General features: G+C 37.8%; 1 protein-coding gene across 7 annotated transcripts in view; it reads left to right on the top strand.

The window, feature by feature from the left end:
• The window catches only part of ZMYM2 (zinc finger MYM-type containing 2), a 130419-nt gene that overhangs the window by 72037 nt on the left and 42508 nt on the right, over positions 1-15874 (top strand). For all 7 annotated transcript variants that reach the window (XR_004054646.1, XM_030921955.1, XM_030921959.1 and 4 more), the window contains 3 exons: positions 4410-4526; positions 7516-7666; positions 9992-10164. Coding sequence is in view for 6 of the 7 variants with exons in the window: in XM_030921955.1 (XP_030777815.1) it covers positions 4410-4526; positions 7516-7666; positions 9992-10164 (441 nt within the window). In the remaining variant the exon portion in view is untranslated. The remainder of the gene's footprint in view (positions 1-4409; positions 4527-7515; positions 7667-9991; positions 10165-15874) is intronic.

The following is a 15874-nucleotide window of genomic DNA, read 5'->3' as shown; positions in this document are numbered from 1 at the left end:
TTGTTTATTTTGCATAACCCATGCCCCCAATAAAATACACATAGAAAATAACCAGTGTAATATAATATGCTTTATCTTTATTTTATCTTAATTTTTGCTAGTTTGTTGAGGGTCAAATTGGAAGGTGGATATCCTAGTCACAGAATATGCGGCTGTACCAGTTTTCCATTTTAGCTTGGATAGTCTAATTGAAATTATAATTGCTACTGTGATACAGATTTTGAAGGAAAAGAAATTTTAATATAGTTTAGTTCAGTGCTGCTGTGTAGTTTTTTCTTATTAGATGGTTTGAATAAAATGTGAACCGTAAGGGGAACTCTTATGTGACAGATGGATGGAGGACCTAGATGTATTTAGCCTAGAAGTGATGAGAATACATGCTTTCTTCATATGTTAGAAATGGACCATGTAAAGAGGGAATTAGATTTTTTACACTAGGCCTTAATTTAATACAAGATACAAGATCAGTTTATCTTGTATCTTGCAGATACAAGATCAGATACAAGATCCTCCTGCAGATACAAGATCAGTTTTGGGGAGACATTTTTCATTTTGGTAAATGTAAAGAAAGACTTTCTGACATAGTTCTTCAAATTTGGAGTATGGATAGTCTCGGAAGATAGATTATTGGAAGCGCTCAAACTTAACCTGGTTGACCACTAGGAAGGAATAGTTTAGAGAAAATTCAAGCATTAGTTAGGTGATACGATTAGGTTTACCTGTTGTGTGTGAAAATTTCAGGGTATTACCCAAAGGTTCAAACCCGTGCATAAAGCCATGCTTCATGAGTTAATTCATCCAACAGTTCTGCTTTGTTCCAGGTACTGTGCTCTATGTTGATTTATTTAAACTGAAAATATAGTTTCTTAAGTATGTTATGATAGTTACTATATCACTTATTAGTATTTAAATTGAGTTGTTTTTGAATTCAAATGAATGTCAGTTTTGTTAATAGTAATATTCTTACTGAACTTAGGTGATAAACCACATTTAAGACTTGTTGTTTTAGAAGTTGGGATCATGGCCATTGATACATCCTTACAGTGGTAGATACTGCTTTTGCCTTGTTGGCTTTTCTTAAACTAGAAATTAAGGAGTAATTATTAATTAGAAGAGAGGCAGACAGTGTCTGTAGTATGCTACTTGTCAGATCTTGAACTTTGTTTTTTCATATTGTTGGATAAACTAAACTGATAATTGAAAATGTTGTAACTGCCCTTTTCATTTAATTGAAACTTGTATCACCCATGATTTGATAAGATCCTCTGTATATGTACATTGTATATTTTAAGGTATACAGTTATCCTTTGCTATCCATGGGCAAGTGGTACCAGGACCTCCTGCAGATACAAAAATCCAGGGAATGCCCAAATCCCTTATATAATATGACATAGTATTTGCATGTCACCTACAATGCAAGTCTTCCTGTGTACTTTAAATCACCTCTAAATTACACTTAGTATCTAATGCTATGTAAATGCTATGTAAAGAGTTGTTATATTGTTTAGGGAATAGTGACAAGAAGAAAATGACTGTACGTGTCCATACAGATGCAATCATCTTTTTTTTTTTATTTTTGATCCTCTGTTGGTTAAATCCATGCATGTGTAGGACCGACTGTACTTAATTTAGGCTCTTATTTTGAGGAATACATCCAGATAGGCCTACAGGTAGCCTCATCACTCTGCATATAAATACAAAATTGACAGAAAAGCAATGTTTTCCCCTTTATCATAAAGCAAACCATATATTTTGAACTTTATATCTTCATTAGATGTTTTTCCTTTTAAAAGTAAGGTAATAGGATAGTATTCCCTCTTAGTCCATTCAGGCTGCTATTATGGAATACCTTAGACTGGTAGCTTATAAATAGAAATTTGTTTCTCGTAGTCTGTAGATGAGTAAGTCCAAGATAAGACACTGACGATTTGTTGTCTGATGAAGGTCTGTTCCTCATGGATGGTACTTTCTTGCTGTGTCTTCACATGGTGAAGGTAGCAAACAAGCTCCCTCAGGCTTCTTTTATAAGAGTACTGACTGATTAGATCATGAGGGTGGAGCTCTAATGGTCTGATCACCTTTTCAAAGCCTCTGCCTCTTCTAATACTGTCACCTTGGGGTTTAAGATTTCAACCTTTGAATTTGTGGGGGAACACCAACATTCAGACTGTAGCATATTCCATTTGTTTTGAAAGACTAGTTAACTTTAATGGGGCTCAAATTTTTTGGAAATGCTAAGGGTAATGTTGGCTTTTATTTTTTAAATTTATTCATCTGATAGTCTTAAATCTGTATATCTTATTTTTCACAAACTTGGTGTTGTACAGTGTATGCAGAAGTTTTAAAAATGGTAGTTTTTTTCTCCTTCTACTGTACATTGAATAGCTAATTTTTATTAACCATTTCATGCATTAAGATTATATATAATATGGCCGGCCGCGGTGGCTCAAGCCTTTAATCCCAGCACTTTGGGAGGCCGAGACGGGCGGATCACGAGGTCAGGAGATCGAGACCATCCTGGCTAACATGGTGAAACCCCGTCTCTACTAAAAAACACAAAAAAACTAGCCGGGCGACGTGGCGGGCGCCTGTAGTCCCAGCTACTTGGGAGGCTGAGGCAGGAGAATGGCGTAAACCCAGGAGGCGGGGCTTGCAGTGAGCTGAGATCCAGCCATGGCACTCCAGCCTGGGCGGCAGAGCGAGACTCCGTCTCAAAAAAAAAAAAAAAAAGATTATCTATAATATATGTGTGATATTGTTAAAAAGAATGATAATTAAATACCAGTGTCCTCACCATTCAGATTAGGAATTAGAAAAAAAATCTGTTAATGTCCATGTATGCTTATATTGTGTCTTGTTCTGTAAAAAAAATTTTTTTTTTTTTTTTTGGAGACAGAATCTCACTCTGTTGCCCAGGCTGGAGTGCAGTGGCGTGATCTTGACTTGCTGCATCCTCTGCCTCCTGGGTTCAAGTGATTCTGCCTCAGCCTCCCGAGTAGCTGGGATTGCAGGCACCTGCCACCATGCCTAGCTAATTTTTGTATTTTTAGGAGAGACAGACTTTCGCCACGTTGGCCAGGCTGTTCTCGAACTCCTGACTTCCAGCAATCCACCCGCCTCTGCCTCCCAAAGTACTGGGATTACTTACAAGTGTGAGCTACAATGTCCAGCCTGTAAATTGTTTTAACTTTAAAAAAATGAATACTAAAATTCCTGGTATGAATACCAGTGTGTAAATCTTTTTTGTCCTAACTTTGAAGAAGAAATGATCAATTTTTAAATGTAACATCAGCCAATTTCTTTTCCGTTTTTTTTTTTTTTTTTTTTTTTTTTTGAGATGGAGTCTCGCTGTCACCCTGGCTGGAATGCAGTGGTGTGATCTCGGATCACCACAACCTCCGCCTCCTGGGTTCAAGCGATTTCCCCTGTCTCAGCCTCGCCAGTAGCTGGGATTACAGGCATGTGGCACCACGCTTGGCTAATTTTTATTATTATTATTTTTTTGAGACGGAGTCTCGCTCTGTCACCCAGGCTGGAGTGCAGTGGCGTGATCTTGGCTCACTGCAAGCTCCGCCTCCTGGGTTCATGCCATTCTCCTGCCTCAACCTCCTGAGTAGCTGGGACTACAGGCACCTGCCACCACCCCCAGCTAATTTTTTGTATTTGTAGTAGAAATTGGGTTTTACCATGTTAGCCAGAATGGTCTTGATCTCCTGACCTAGTGATCTGCCCACCTTGGCCTCCCAAAGTGCTGGGATTACAGACATGAGCCACCACGCCTGGCGTAATTTTTGTATTTTTAGTAGAGATGGTGTTTCATCATGTCGACTAGGCTGGTCTCGAACTCCTGACCTCAGGTCTTTGCCCACCTTGATCTCCCAAAGTGCTAGAATTACAGATACGAGCCACTGCGCCTGGCCAACATAGGCCTATTTCACTGGTAGACTTGGAATGAAAATTATAGTAGTGATGCAGTGGCACAAAACATTAGTAAATTAGATATTTGATGGTTATTGGAAACAGCAATAAGAACTAGGTTTTTGTTTTTTTAAACTTCTGTTAGTTCAGAACATGGGCAACTTCACCTCACTATTGTTTGCTTACTATTACCTCCTTACATTTTCTTTAGGTAAACAGATCACGATTGAATGTATGATTTTTTCTTTTTTCTTTTATTTTAGGTAAATAATAATTCTGTGGTTAAAAAATAAATTGAATTTCAATTTTATAAAATTAACATTTACTATTACAATTTTTAAGGACAAAATTTGGAAATGAGTTTTATGTGCTGAAAAGATATCTAAGCAAGATGCATGTTACTTTCTGGACATCGTGGATATTTGACAGTAATCACAAATAGAAAATCAAAAATACATGTCAGGCTTAGTATCTTTTGTTCTTTGTTTTAGGCTCTAAGTATGCAGTCATCTCCAAATGGCCAGTTTGTAGCGCCAAGTGATATTCAGTTGAAATGCAACTACTGCAAAAATTCCTTTTGTTCAAAACCAGAAATCCTGGAATGGGAGGCAAGTTGTATTTTGCAATGTGTGTTATCTAGTGCTAAAAAGAAAGTCTAGTAAAATATATGTTGTATTTCCATCTGGAAACCTATTTCTTGGTAGATAAGAATATGCTTTTCAGATTTTTTTTGTGATTGGATTGTTTATTCTCATGTGGGAGTGGAAAACCAACAGAGGATCTATTTCTTTTTAGGTCCAAGAAAAATTATTGAAGTCATATTCCTGGTACATTATGTTCATAATAGTTCACAGAATGTCACTTTGTTTAGCTACGTACCTAGAGCAATTGTCTTTCCTTTTTTTGTCCCATGTTTCTCCCTGTCCTGTATTATCTGAGAACTATATTTTCTATCACTCAGCACCTGTACATATTAGAATGTATTAGTCATATGCCACATTGTCATTTATAAAATGATACAATTCTGGGGGGAGGGGGAGGGATAGCATTAGGAGATAACACCTAATGTAAATGACGAGTTAATGGGTGCAGCACACCAACATGGCTCATGTATACATAAGTAACAAACCTACATGTTGTGTACATGTACCCTAGAACTTAAAGTATAAGTAAAAACAAAAAAAGAAAAGAAAAAAAAATGATACAATTCTGTAATTGTTTTTTTTTTCTTTCTTTTTTTTTTTTCTCCTTCCTCAGAGTCTGGCTTTGTTGCCCAGGCTGGAATGCAATGGCATGATCTCTGGAATGCACTGCAATCTCTGTCTCCTCTGTTGAGGTGATTCTCCTGCCTCAGCCTCCCAAGTACCTGGGACTACAGGTGGGCACCACCATGCCCAGCTAATTTTTGTATTTTTAGTAGAGATGGGGTTTCAACATGTTGGCCAGGCTGGTCTCGAACTCCTGACCTCAAGTGATCCGCCCACCTCAGCCTCCCAAAGTGCTGGAATTACAGACATGAGCTACCACTCCCGGCCATAATTGTGTTTTAAGAAAATAGTGGCCTATGAATCCCAATACAAGTTTATTTTCTTTTCCTTTTTTTTTTTACTAGTTTACTAATATGCTTTGACATGTCTCAATTAGCAACAACTCAGATCGTTGACTTTTATTTCATAAGGGGGCAGTAATAGACGGGTAGATGGACAAGGCTGCCCAGGCTGCCCGTTGCTTTCTTGAGCAATGCTTGCCTTTGGCCATTGTTTCTTTTCACTCCTTTAGGGGTGGGGCTGGGTGGGAGGTAGTGCATGGAGTATATGATAAAATGGTATACAAGATTTAGAAGATGTAGTATTAACACTGTTCTTGAGCCAAAATTTATTAGTAGCTGTTGGTGAGTCATTCAGTATGTAAGTCTTAGGTGAAGGGTGGTACCCAGAACTGGATTACATGATTTCTTTCTTTTTTTTTCCTTTTTGAGATGGAGTCTTGCTCTGTTGCCCAGGCTGGAGTAGCAATGGCGTGATCTTAGCTAACTGCAGCCTCCACCTCCCAGGTTCATGCGATTCTCCTGCCTCAGCTTCCCAAGTAGCTGGGATTACAGGTGCACGCCACCATGCCTGGCTAATTTTTGTATTTTTAGTAGAGATGGGGTTTCACCATGTTGGCCAGGCTGGTCTCAAACTCCCGACATCAGGCGATCCGCCCACCTTCGCCTCCCAAAGTGCTGAGATTACTGGCATGAGCCACCGCACCCAGCCTGGATTACATGATTTCTAAAATACTTGGGAAACCTGAAATTTCATTTTAACCGTTTAGTGACTGGAACATTTTTTAGTTTATTCTTCGGTGCTGTCTCCAGATCATTTAAACCAATCCCTATTTGAGACTGTTGTTGGCATCCAGTGATGATTCTTAGTGACTGATAACCTTTAAGTAACAGCAGTAAGAATGAAGGCCCAGTAAGAGATAATAAAGGAGTGATGAGGGAATGAAGAAAGAAATCCATTAGCAAGCACACAGAATAATAGTGTCATAGAAAATGAAGATCCTGCATACACTGAATTTTGGTACTAGATCAAGATGAGGTCCTTTCCGCTGCATTTATGTCAGTGCCACCCCACTTTTGTAGTTGTTTTGGTGTGTTGCTTTTATTTACGTGGAGGTTAAGTGTTAGAAGCAGTTAAGAGGCACTGCCACGCTGAATGAGAGTTGAGCGTGTCCCTGGGAGATTGAGAATTCGGTGGTCTCTTGCTCCTCACTCCATGTGGCTTCTTTGTTACCTTCTTCCTTTTATAAATTACACAGTCATAATGGGGCAACTTTCCACTAATGATTGTTTTACTACTTGAGTTGATTCCCAGACTCCCTCACCTTCCTTACTCTGGTCTTCACATGTCTTTGCTAAGTGTAAAGTAGATGGTTTAGACTTAGTCTGTAGCCTGCTCAATAATGAGAGAACTTCCAGAGCTGCCTCCCTGGAAGTTTTAACTTGTTCATACCTGCTTGGGTGGATATTTGAAAAGTAGCTCTGGCTATTGTGGGTTTGGGCCTGGGAGACGCTAATCATATTCCTAGGGAAACAACTCAGTCTCAAGTTTTGCAGCACACTGTGTGATGGCACCAGATTGAATGCTTTTCTCATGATGATGTGTTACTGTTAAGGTGTGTGCTGGGGATGTGGTGGAGCCTACTTGTTTATACTCGACAAAGGATTTTTCTTTTTGACTGAAAATATTATTAGTGTCATAATTTTTATCTTTTTTTAGTTTACCTATGCTGTATTTTCCATCATTTTCTTCCCATTTCTCCAATTATGTTAGCAACACCAGTCTATCATCTTATTTAGTGATACTTTTACTTTCATTGACTAATTTTAGGGTAGCTAATGGCATTGAATTTTGTGGAGCTATGTTTAAATTTGGCAGTGAATTCGTTAAACTAGGCATCCATGGCCTGTAGGAAATTTATCCCCAAGGATCTTAACATTAAATAGGTAAATGATTTAACTTTGCTTCTGTGAAAGTGGCTTGTTTATTTCTTAAGCTTGTTCTTGAGGTGGTTATCATATACTTACCAAGGTTCCCATTGTGCATTTAGAACAAAGTGCATCAGTTCTGCAGCAAAACTTGTTCAGATGACTATAAGAAGTTGCATTGCATAGTTACATATTGCGAATACTGTCAAGAGGAGAAGACTCTTCATGAAACAGTAAATTTCTCTGGCGTTAAGAGACCTTTCTGTAGTGAAGGCAAGTGTATATACAGTGTTGTTCATAACATTTATTGATATTTAATGTGTTTTGCCAAAATACTTTAATATATCCAGAGTGGCTGCACAATTTTAATGTAGCCAAACAAAAAAATTGAGTTTACGTTTCTACTGACTTGTTTTGTTATTTTATATGTGTTTGTAGACATGGGCTTCAAGATGGTTTTATCTCTAAAAATTTGGTAACCTCTTATTTCATTTAAGTTTTAGAATAAAATAAAAGCATTGTCATACCATGTTATTTCTAAACCTACACATTGTGGTCTGAAAGTTGGTTTTCCAAGTGGATTAAAATTGTTTTCTAAAAATTAGCTCCATTTTCCCTGCCCAGCTCACTACTTAACCTGCAAAGGTTTTCAATATGTATACCAGAAAGAAAATCACATATGGCAGTACTAAAATGGGAAGATGCTTTTAGGTATTCAATTGGGGGTGCCAGGGAAACACTGGGTTCTGTTTTAGTATGTTCAAGAATTCCGTTTCCTCTTATCTACACTTTTGCTGCTCTGGTGCCAGGCAGCAGATTATACAGATGAGTTCAAATTCTAAATCTACTTATCCAGAGATAGGAACTAGGATTGTAGCTATGGATTTTGGGGTTCTTGTTATTCCTATTCCCAAATGTGACATTCTTGCTCTAAGCTGGCTTTCGCTTTCTATTCTTTCTTTGGCCCTTGGCACTGAACTCCCAGCTTTCCTGTCTGCTATCTTTACCTATAATTTTTTAATGAGGAATAATTTTTTCTAGATCTGCTTTTTCTATGGATTCCTAACTGCTAGTTTGGAGTAAGAGAAAGGTTGGAAAATCCTAAATGTCAGCAGTGGAGAATGACAGCAAAATAAAAAGATTTATCAGTTCATTCAACTAGTGCGTTCATTTACAGTCTTAACATGTAATGTAAAGTCATGTCCGTAAGAGGGTGCTGCTTGCTTATAAAACAAAGCATTCCTATTTTAATTTTGTACATTTCACCTGGAATGGAAAGTAACCATGTTTCACTGTTAAGAGCAAAGCTATAATGAAAAATGACAAATCTTATAATGTTTCATTGAAAAGATTGATTCTGAATTAGTCTTTTTACATTTGAGTTGTGCAATGACATTCTTGCTGATTCATAAATCTGGACATACTGATGTTGATTGCTCATGTATGTTATTAATTGTCTGCCATTTGGATTATATGGACTTTACTAAAATGAATAGACAATTAGCAGCAAGTAGGTAATTGACATTCAAGAAGATAATTTTCAGTTGGAGGGATTTATACATTCAGCTGGGTAATAGCATTTTAAAAAAGAACGTGTGTTTTTTTCCTGTTTAATGACATATTTTTTGCTTTCTCTTACTGCACCTAGTTCTCTGCTAGAACCTGTCAGAAATAACAAAACACATAATACCTAGTATTACCGTCAAACTCTAGTTAGATAAAGCTAAAAAGGTAAATTTTAAAGAATATTTAAAAATACAGTTCAAGGTAACAGAAGTCATAGGATAGTACATAAATGATTGCTAAATAAATTATGTAGAAAACAATTGCAGTTCATGTTTGCAGATAGGAAATGTCATTTTAAACTAGGTTGATGTTGGCAGCATTTGTGGTAGGGGTATAATTTGAGGTCCTTATGAAAGGATGAATAGGATTTTAGTAGATAACATGTAAGTCATTCTGCTTACATAGCACAGTGTAAGTATAGAGTATTGATCCTCGTAGAGATGTTATAGGGAATAAATAAGATATGTAAAAATACTTAATGCGTTTATGTACTAGAAAAAAGATATACTTCATTAAAGGACTAGATAACAAAAGTGTTTTCTTTGGGCAAGTCAATAAATCTGTTTTATTTCCCTGAAGGTCCATGTAAGACAGGTAAGCTTGAAAAATTAGCTAAAATGCCTGCTTAAGTTGAACATCTCTATAAGTTTACTCAGAGCCTCTTAGTAGTCTACATTGTTCCTTTTTCTAAAATGCCTGTTTGTATAAGGTATGCTTACTTTGATACTTAAGATTCTATCTATCTATTTCCCCGGCCCAAGCAAGATTCTATTTAAATAGAACAAATAAAATAATTCTGAGACATTACTAGATTTTAATGTCTTGAAACATTATTTTAGCCATGTTAGATAATATGTTATCTAATAAAATATCCCATATTCTGTTCTAATTTGTATAGGTTGATATTGATTATAGTAGATTTTACAGTTTTGATCAGGAGAGGAAAAATCTTGACCAATTTAGATCTGTCTCTGCGCAATAATTAATTTTTGTGTGTTTTTTGTTTTAATATATAAACCTTATATTTTTCAGGCTGCAAATTATTATACAAACAGGATTTTGCAAGACGTTTAGGATTGAGATGTGTTACTTGCAACTATTGTTCTCAGCTGTGTAAGAAGGGAGCAACTAAAGAACTCGATGGTGTTGTGAGAGATTTCTGCAGTGAAGACTGCTGTAAAAAATTTCAGGATTGGTACTACAAGGCGAGTAACTCCTTTGTTATAGCAGCTACTTTAACCAGTCTTAAAAAACGTTGTAGCTGTTACCATTATATATCTGGCAACTCATTTATTTTAAAAATGTACACACTTAAGGCCTAGCCCTGATAATATTCATTAAAATTGTCTTGTCATTTCTGCTTGTTTGAAGTAGCATTTATATCTCTTTTTTTAATAACCTAAGCATTACCAAAAGATTAGGATACACCTATATTTTCAGCATTGTAGTTTAACAAAATGGGTGTTTTTCTAAAATTTATTGTGTCTTTATGTCACTAAATAGAATTTTTTTTTTTTTTTTTTTGAGATGGAATCTCTTGTCGGCCAGGCTAGAGTGCAGTGGCATCATCTTGGCTCACTGCAACCTCCACCTCCCAGGTTCAGGCGATTCTTGTGCCTCAGCCTCCCAAGTAGCTGGGATTACAGGCGTGTGCCACCACGCCCAGCTAATTTTTATACTTTTAGTAGAGACGGGGTTTCACTGTGTTGGCCAGGTTGGTCTCGAACTCCGACCTCAGGTGATCTGCCCTGCTCAACCTCCCAAAGTGCTGAGATTACAGGTGTGAACCACCGTGCACAGCTAAATAGAAATACTTTTGACTATGTTATCAGTGTTGAATGTTAGCACGTAATTGTTTTGGATACTTGGGATATATTTTAAAAACATCTTGCTCTTTTTTGGCTTTTCGTCTTTTTAATTGTGAGTTTTGGGGGACTTTAAAATTGAAAGGAATGCTAAGTAGAGACCAGAAACATTTAATTTGAAACTATAAATGTGTGTATGTGTATGTGTCATACTAAATCCACTTTAACAATTTAACTTTTAAGTCGAGGGGTACGTGTGCAGGTTTTTTATATAGGTCAATTTGGGGCATGGTAAATGACGGGTAAATGACCCATCATTATATAGGTCAGTTTAGGTCGTGTTGTACTGATTGTTTATCACCCAGATACTAAACCTACTACCCGTTAGTTATTTTCCCTGATTCTTTCCCTCCTCCTACCCTCCACTCTTTCGTAGGCCCCAGTGTCTGCTGTTAATGTGTTTGTGTTCTCATCTTTGGCTTTTCTTTTCCTGTGTTGGTTGCTAAGGATAATGGCCTCCAGTCCCACCCATGTTCCTGCAGAGGATATAATCTCTTTTTTATCGCTGCCTAGTATTCCAGGGTATATATGAACCACATTTTCTTTATCCACTCTACTATTGCTAGGCATTTAGGTTGACTAAGTGTTTGCTATTGTGAATAGTGTTACAACGAACATACGTGTGCATGCTTTTTCTCTGCAGAAGCTCTTTAATTAAATCCCATTTGTCAGTTTTTGCTTTTGTTGCAGTTGCTTTTGGCATCTTAATCTTTGCTGGTTCCTATGTCCAGAATGGTATTGCCTAGGTTGGCTTCAGGGGTTTTTATAGTTCTGGGTTTTACATTTAAGTCTTAATCCATCTTGAGTTAATTTTTGTGTGTGGTGTAAGGAAGGGATCCAGTTTCAGTCTTCTCCATATCATTAGCCAGTTATCCCAGCAGCATTTATTGAGTAGGAAATCTTTTTCTCATTGCTTGTTTTTGTCAGGTTTGTTGAAGATCAGATAGTTGTAGGTGTGCGACCTCATTTCTGGGCTCTCTATTCTGTTCCATTGGTCTGTGTGTCTGCTTTTGTACCAGTACCATGCTGTTTTGGTTACTGTATCCCTATAGCATAGTTTGAAGTCAGGTAGCATGATTCCTCCAGCTTTGTTCTTTTTGCGTTTTTTTGCTTAGGATAGCCTTGGCTACTTGGGCTCTTTTTTGGTTCCATAGAATTAAAGACATGTTTTTGTTGTTGTTGTTGTGCGAAGAGTGTCACTGGTAGTTTAATGGGAATAGCATTGAATCTGTAAATGGCTTTGGCAGTATGGCTGTGTTAATGATATTGACTCTTTTTATCCATGAGCATGGAATGTTTTTCCATTTGTTTGTGTCATCTCTGATTTCTTTGAGCAGTGTTTTGTAGTTCTCCTTGTAGAGATTTTTCACCTCCCTGATTGGCTGTATTCCTAGGTATTTTATTCTTTTTGTGGCAATTTTCAATGAGATTGTGTTTCTCAGCTTGATTGTTGTTAGCATATAGAAAAACTGGTGATTTTTGTACATTGATTTTGTATCCTTTGCTGAAGTTGTTTATTAGCTGAAGCAACTTTTGGGCTGAGTCTATGGAGTTTTCTAGATACAGGATCATGTCATTTGTGAACAGGGAAAGTTTGGCATCTTTTCTTCCTATTTGGATGCCCTTTATTTCTTTCTGTCTCCTGATTGCTCTGGCCAGGACTTTCAATACTGTGTTGAACAGGAGTGGTGAGAGAGGCATCCTTGTCTTATGCCAGTTTTCAAGGGGAATGCATGCTTCCAGCTTTTGCCCATGCCGTATGATGTTCGCTGTGGATTTGTCATAGGTGACTCTTATTTTGAGGTATATTTCTTTAATATCTAGTTTATTGAGAGTTTTTTTTTTTTGTTTTTTGTTTTGTTTTTTTTTTTGAGACAACGTCTCACTCTGTCGCCCAGGCTGGGGTGCAGTGGCACCATCTCGGCTCACTGCAAGCTCCACCTCCTGGGTTCACGTCGTTCTCCTGCCTCAGCCTCCTGAGTAGCTGGGACTGCAGGCACCCGCCATCGTCCCGGATAATTTTTGTGTGTGTGTTTTTAGTAGAGACGGGGTTTCACCGTGTTAGCCAGGATGGTCTCTGTCTCCTGACCTTGTGATCTGTCCGTCTCAGCCTCCCAAAGTGCTGGGATTACAGGCGTGAGCCACTGTGCCCGGCCTATTGGGAGTTTCTAACACGAAGGGATGTTGAATTTTATTGAAAGCCTTTTCTGCATCTATTGAGATAATCATGTGGTTTTTGTCTTTAGTTCTGTTTATGTAATGAGTCACATTTATTGATTTGTGTGTGTTGAACCTAACTTGCCTCCCAGTGATAGAGCCTACTTGATCATGGTGAATAAGCCTCTTCAATGTGCTGCTGGATTTGGTTTGGCAGTATTTTGTTGAGGATTTTGGCATTGATGTTCGTCAAGGATATTGGCTTGAAGTTTTCTTTTCTTTTTTTTTTTTTTTTTTTTTTTTGAGGCAGAGTCTCACTCTGTCGCCGGGGCTGGAGTGCAGTGGCCGGATCTCAGCTCACTGCAAGCTCCGCCTCCCGGGTTTACGCCATTCTCCTGCCTCAGCCTCCGGAGTAGCTGGGACTACAGGCGCCCGCCACTTCGCCCGGCTAGTTTTTTTGTATTTTTAGTAGAGACGGGGTTTCACCGTGTCAGCCAGGATGGTCTCGATCTCCTGACCTCGTGATCCGCCCGTCTCGGCCTCCCAAAGTGCTGGGATTACAGGCTTGAGCCACCGCGCCTGGCCTGAAGTTTTCTTTTCTTGTTGTGTCTTTGCCAGTTTTTGGTATCAGGATAATGCTGGCCTCATAGAATGAGTTAGGGAGAAGTCCCCCCTCCTCAATTTTTTGGAATAGTTTCAGTAGGAGTGATACCAGCCCTTTTTTGTACATCTGGTGGAATTATGTTGTGAATCCATCTGATCCTGGACTTTTTTTGGTTGGTAAGGTATTTATTACTGATTCTATTTCGGAGCTCATTATTGGTTTGGTCAGGGATTCAATTTTTTCCTGGCTCAGTCTTGGGAGGGTGTATATGTGTCTAGGAATTTGTCCATTTCTTCTAGATTTTCTAGTTGATGTGCACAGAGGTGTTCATTGTAATCTCTGGTGGTTATTCGTATTTCTGTGGGATAGTGGTAATAATGTCCCCTTTATTGTTTCTAATTGTGTTTATTTGGGTCTTCTCTCTTTTCTTTATTAGTCTAGCTCGCAGTCTATTAATCCACCCCCCCCCCCCAAGAAAAAAAAACACTCCTGGATTTATTGATCTTTTGAATGGTTTTTCATGTCTCAGTCTCCTTCAGTTCAGCTCTGATTTTGGTTATTTCTTGCCTTCTGCTAGGTTTGGGGTTGGTTTTCTTTTGGTTCTCAAGTTCTTTAGTTGGGATGTTAGGTTGTTAAATTGAGATCTTTCTAACTTTCTGATGTGGACATTTAGTGCTATAAATTTCCCTCTCAACACTGCCTTAGCTGTGTACCAGAAATTCTGGTACGTTGTATCTTTGTTCTTATTGGTTTCAAATAATTAACTGGTTTCTGCCTTAATCTCATTATTTACCCAAAAGTTGTTCAGGAACAGGTTATTCTGTTTCCAAGTTTGTGTGGTTTTGAATGAATTTCTTAGTCTTGATTTCTAATTTGATTGTACTGTGATCCAAGAAACTTTTGGTTATGATTTCAGTCCTTTTGCATTTACTGAGGAATGTTTTATATGTGATTATGTGATCAATTTTAAGAGTATGTGCCATATGACAGTGAGAAGGATGTATATTTTGTCCTTTTGGGGTATCCATTTGATTCTGTGCTGAGTTCAGGTCTTGAATATCTTTATTAATTTTCTGCCTTGATGATCTGTCTGATACTGTCATTGGAGCATTGTCTGGGAGTCTAAGTCTCTTTGTACTTCTCTAAGAACTTCCTGTATGAATCTGGGTGCTCCTGTGTTGGGTGCATTTATGTTCAGGATAGTTAGGTCTGATGGTTGAATTGAACCCTTTATTACCATTATGTAATGACCTTCTTTGTCTTTTTTGATCTTTGTTGGTTTCAAGTCTGTTTTGTCTGAGGCAACCCCTGCTTTTCTCTGTTTTCCATTTGCATGGTAGATTTTTCTCCATCCCTTTATTTTGAGCCTATGTGTGTCAGTGCATGTGAGATGAGTCTCTTGAAGATAGCATACCAGTGGGTCTTGTTTCCTTATCCAAGCCACTGTGTACCTTTTAATTGGGGCATTTAGCCTGTTTACATTTAAGGTTAGTATTGATATGTGTGGGTTTGATCCTGTCATCATGATGTTAGCTCGTTGTTTTTCTGACTTGTTTATGTGGCTGCTTTATAGTGTCGCTGGTCTGTGTACTTCAGTGTGTTTTGTAGTGGCTGTTAATGGTCTTTCCTTTCCATATTTAATGCTTCCTTCAAGGGCTCTTGTAAGGCAGGTCTGGTGGTAACAAATACCTTCAGATTTTGCTTGTCTGAAAAGGATCTTATTTCTCCTTTACTTATGAAGCTTAGTTTGGTGGGATATGAAATTCTGGTTGGCAAGTGGCACTGGTGTTAAATTAAAAAAAAAAAAGGTTGAATATTGGCCCCCAATCTTTTCTGGCTTGTAGGGTTTCTGCTGAGAGGTCTGCTATTAGTCCGATGAGTTTCCATTTGTAGGTGACCTGACCTTTCTCTCTAGCTGCCTTTTAACATTTTTTCTTTCATTTTAGTCTTGTATCTGATGTTTATGTGCTTGAGAATGGTCTTTTTACAAGTGCACTTTTATGCCCGTTGTTTAGGAGGTTTTATTTTTAAAATTTTCTTTTGGATAATCTCAATAAAGGCATTTAGTGAGTACAAATTTGGAAATCCCATTTTATTTTTATATCTATTTGCATGGTTTATCTTATTGTTTGAGACAGAAATTGTTACCATGTGATGATGATTTCCCGTCATTTTACTGTACAAATATCTGCCTAATTGTAAAATTATGAATATAAAATTTTAATGTATAATAATCTTTCTTGGAGGATTATTTTGTTGTTCACAGCGCATACTGAATGTATTTCTCTG

This window comes from Rhinopithecus roxellana, chromosome 18, assembly GCF_007565055.1.
Source record: "Rhinopithecus roxellana isolate Shanxi Qingling chromosome 18, ASM756505v1, whole genome shotgun sequence".
In the NCBI taxonomy this organism is placed as follows: domain Eukaryota; kingdom Metazoa; phylum Chordata; class Mammalia; order Primates; family Cercopithecidae; genus Rhinopithecus; species Rhinopithecus roxellana.
This window is presented reverse-complemented; position numbering and strand designations above follow the sequence as displayed.